Below are 4,430 nucleotides of genomic sequence, written 5' to 3'. Positions count from 1 at the left end.
CTACTCAGAATCATGGAAGAAGGGTGGTATGAGGACTGGGCCATACCTTGCAATTGTGTAAGTGTTGTCTCTTGTGCGAGATCCTTTTGCATGTGGGTGATGCTCAGCAAGTTCAGGCAAAGGAGAGGGTGAGGACAAAAAGAATGCAATGAGGAACAAGTATGTTCAACAGGCTATGAGACCAGGAGACTATTAGAAAGCGTGTAAAAACCATGTTTAGGGGTAATAAGCTAATCTAAATGTAATGAATAGTTAAGAACAAATGGAGAATTATAAGCTGCCTCCATCCCCTGCACACATACCATTACTCCTGCCACCACTGCCACCCACTCCTCACCCACACACATGTACCACCAATACCAACACCACCTTCTACTTATGGTGGTGAACAAGATTTTCAAGAATCAGTTGAAGTTTTTCACAACAGGTTAAAGACACCAATTTTGGTTCTCTTGTTAAGTCCAGCATTACTATGGACTATCTAAGTTTTGTCTTTGAACCTTTTTGGAAGGGTTCATCCTGTGGGTTGAACCCAGCCTCACTTCCACACTGCAGAATGAAAACTGGTTTTGCTTCCTTCCTCCCCATTAGTCACAGCATGAATTTGTGTGTGCCTTTTTTTGTATGCACTTAAAGTACCATTTGTATTTATGGATTTAAAGTTAATTTAATGCTACTGTATGTAGCCCTGGGTCAATTCTTTGATGATGCATTCTGAGAAAACGTGTTGCATTTTTTCCCCTCTAAATTTGTACCTAAAGGGGGAAACAATGCACATCAGAAACAAAAATAATTCCATGGCAACTCCACTCGTTTTTTTTCTTTTTTATGACCCTTTAATGTCTTTATTCCAGGTGGAGTCGGAGCTCACATTCGCAACAGATATTTCTTCTTTGCACCCTGGGAGAGAAATATCTGCCACTGCCTAAGATTGAACTCTCAATCTTCCAAGTGGGAGGTGAGCTTCTTCACCTCTAGGCCACCGTGCTGCTCAGCAACTCCACTCATATTTTTAGATAAATCCAAACACATTCCGAGGGGTCTCTATTGGCATTCATCCTTGTCTTTGATAGAACACCTAGATTAACCAGCTCAATATTTTTTACTAAGAGAAAATACAAAAAATATACCTTTCTTTTGTAAGCTTCCATTTTCTCCATGAATCACATCAAACCATTGAAATTATTCTGTCTTTATTTTTACTGGTGAACTGCTTCCACACAAAGCATTTATTGCAGATTTCCCCCTTTTCACTCACCCTTTGGGAAGGAATTCAAACATTTGTAACTTTTTCATGTTTCCCACTATTCATTCATTCATTCTTTCTTTCTTTCTTTCTTTCTTTCTTTCTTTCTTTCTTTCTTTCTTTCTTTCTTTCTTTCTTTCTGAAAAAAGACTAGCACAATCTCAAAATGTATAGAGGTTGGGGGGTTTTTTTGAGGCCTATCTTCAGTTTGTGTAATAGGGTATTGGAAAAGCTGTACCCCTTAAATCTCAGCATACTTTTAATATAAACTGCGTGGTAAGCATCCGTGTGTAAACCTTATTTTTTTTAAATTAGTGCCAAAATGCTTTTCCAACTATATATTTTAAAAATGTTAAAATACTGCTATAATACTAATTTTAAAAAGAAAAGCCTTTCCAAACTTTTTTTGACATGTAAGAAGCGCTTAGCACTAATAAACGATTTCTTTTAATAAAAAAAGGTTACTGGGATATCCCACCCCACGATTGCTCAGGTGAATATAAATTTTTTTTCTTTCCATCTACAGCATTTATGCTGTAGCTTTGGATAGACCTAGAAAAGAGTGAGATGAGTTTACAGGAAGACTGCAATATCCATGATAATGTGGAAAGTCGTGTGTGGTTCCATTTATAGTTGCAGCAGAAGAACAGTGATTGATTTGTGATAAACCATCCATCTGGAAGAGGTTTGTTGTTTTGCTTTTCCTGTGCAAGAGGGAAAATGTGCATCGTCTCCACATTTAAAATACATTGGACAGGGTGAGAAATGAACTTGGGGGAATCAGAGGTGTGGATTTACATACCCAAGGCAAGACAAGATAGTTGTATTTATGCCCTGGAATCTATGCCTGGGTTTGGTTTTCTCTTCTGATCAACTGTCAACATCTTATTTCCACTATCCTACCCAATCTAGGTTTGTAACTCCTCTCTACCCCAATACACCAGAGATTCTGTAGATATGAGAACCTGTAGATTCTAATGTTCAGAATGGCTTCCATCCTTTTCAGTAAGACCTGAAAGGTTGATTGCTATGGATACTATACAGGCCAGGCAGGGTAGAAAACGGACGGCCTGCAACTTCATTCCTTGGGAAGGGAGACAGCTAGAAATATTCCCCTGACTATGTTAAGTGGCTTCATTAGTGAGTTTCTACCGCAGCGGAGATAGAGTCAGCCACCTTCACCACAGCAAGGCTAACAAGTTAAAGAGCTGGGATGAGCACAGAGGCCATTCCATTTCCTTCCTTAACAATAAAACCAACACACAATGTTGTACATCCTGAGAAAGCCTACAGCAAAAGAAAAAAGCTGCATAAAAGTGGAAGCTCTCTGCCTGTTTGACCAGGTGGTTCTGCAGGTCCCAAGATGTACTTTGGCAAAAGAGCATTAAGGAAAGAGTCTTGTATAAGTGTAAATACTTTGAGGAGGTGGAGTTGTGTAGAAAGTATATACTTGATTCATGAAAGTGGGCAGGAAGACAAAGTGTCTTCTGCACGAGTTCTGAAGGGGAAAAAAAGGATTATACTTTCAGAAAAGCATGTGCAAAATGCAAAGGAGAGATTACGGTGAAAGTTTGAAGATGAAAGATCTTCTAATGGCTGTCTTAATATCAGTGTTTCTCAACTTTGGCAACTTTAAGATGTGTGGAGTTCAACTCTCAGAATTCCCCAGCCAACTTACATTGGGTTGCTGTAAAATCCTAAGACCACAAAGTTGGAAGAGGCCACTGAAACCCTTGAATCCAACCCTACTCAGTGCAGAAACACAAATTAAAGTTTCTCTATCTCACAGATGTAGACTTAATGCATGCCCCTCCTTTCCTATTTCCTGCCTTGGGACACAGAAACACCCATGATGATGACAAACAAATTATCCCACGACTGCATTGCGTATCGGTTACACGGGTGGCGGACAAAGTTTTCCCTTCCTGTTGTGCCTTCACACAAACCTAATCTAGCAGGGCTGATCCATCTTTTTCTTTCCCAGTTCAGGTTACTTTGCAAAACGAAACAACGGGCCACTCCTCAGGGCTGTGTACCAAGGAACCGGAGGCCGTCCATTAGACACAATGCAGAAGGAGTCATCTGAATCTTCCAAGGAACTTTCTTCTGACGAGGAGAGGTCCCGGCTTTTGCCTCTTCAAAGCCCTTCTCGGATTTCCCAGAGCACATCACCCCTTATGTGAACCAACCCCACAGTCGCACGTCTTGTCACCAGGCACTGTTTCGTTCCCTCTAAACCGGCTTGCCCTGCTGTGAGGATTGTGGGAGAAGGGGAAGATCAGCAGCCAGTGCTGGTGACTCTTTTTTCATCCATGAGGTATATCAACCAGTCCCACCCTGGCTGGGAGGACAGGTACTTGGCCCATTACGCCCCCTGCTGGAATGTTTTGTGGCTCCTCCGGCAGGGCAGGCGGCTAGGGCACGTGGCTGCTAGCGCCGTGGTAGGAGCGCAATAAGACCTTGTGCTTGGTAGCCACTTCATTGCGCCGACGCTGCTGCTCCACCAAGAACTCTTTCAGGCGACTCGTGGTGAAAGTGAGGGTCTGACGCCGCAACTTCATGAGATAGGCATCCTGGAGCCACGGATTGGCGAAGCAATCCTTGAGAATGGGACGGCTCCTGCAAGAGATAGATTTATTAGAAGGAGCTTTCCAGAACCCTTGTTATATTCAGGATGGAAATAAAAAACCCCCGACTGAAAGTCAGGTGGAATGTAAAATGCCCAGGGTGCCGTATTACACGAATGCAGACTCCTGGGTCTTCATCCACTTCTTTACACTGATGGGTTGCTGCAGCTCTCCAGAGTTTCCAACGAGAACTTTTCTCAGCCTTACCGGGAGATATCTCAGCCTGTACTTGAAACCTGATCTGTATAAATTATGCACTCTGATATTGAACCCAAACATGACGTATCCAGAATTTGCAACAGAAATAAGGCACGACTAATGCAGTTCCAACATCTTGCTCCTCTAAAGCCATACCACTCCCATTCCACAAAACCACTGGTGAAAGGTACACATGATGGGTTTTAACTGCAGGAAAGGATATTTGGAATTATGCTACTGATGGATTTTGTTTGCAGGAAAGGATATTTAGAATTATGCTATTGATCACATCTAATGACTGTTCTAATATTTGCCGTGAATTTCCCTGACCCTAGTGGTCTTCTGTAAGGTGCTAAAGA

The 4,430-nt window shown here is 42.0% G+C and overlaps 1 protein-coding gene across 1 annotated transcript in view; it reads right to left on the bottom strand.

Annotated features, from left to right (window-relative positions):
• Positions 1-3,218: 3,218 nt before the first annotated feature.
• The window catches only part of LOC114923428 (striated muscle-specific serine/threonine-protein kinase-like), a gene marked incomplete at its 5' end in the record, with an annotated part of 16,394 nt that continues 15,182 nt past the window's right edge, over positions 3,219-4,430 (bottom strand). The window contains one exon of the mRNA XM_029286374.1: positions 3,219-3,865. Within this exon, the coding sequence (XP_029142207.1) occupies positions 3,661-3,865 (205 nt within the window). The remainder of the gene's footprint in view (positions 3,866-4,430) is intronic.

Source organism: Protobothrops mucrosquamatus, unplaced genomic scaffold (genome assembly GCF_001527695.2).
Source record: "Protobothrops mucrosquamatus isolate PMUCROS unplaced genomic scaffold, P.Mucros_1.0 scaffold3461, whole genome shotgun sequence".
NCBI lineage: Eukaryota > Metazoa > Chordata > Lepidosauria > Squamata > Viperidae > Protobothrops > Protobothrops mucrosquamatus.
The sequence above is the reverse complement of the archived record's forward strand: the minus strand, read 5'-3'. Positions and strand labels throughout refer to the sequence as shown.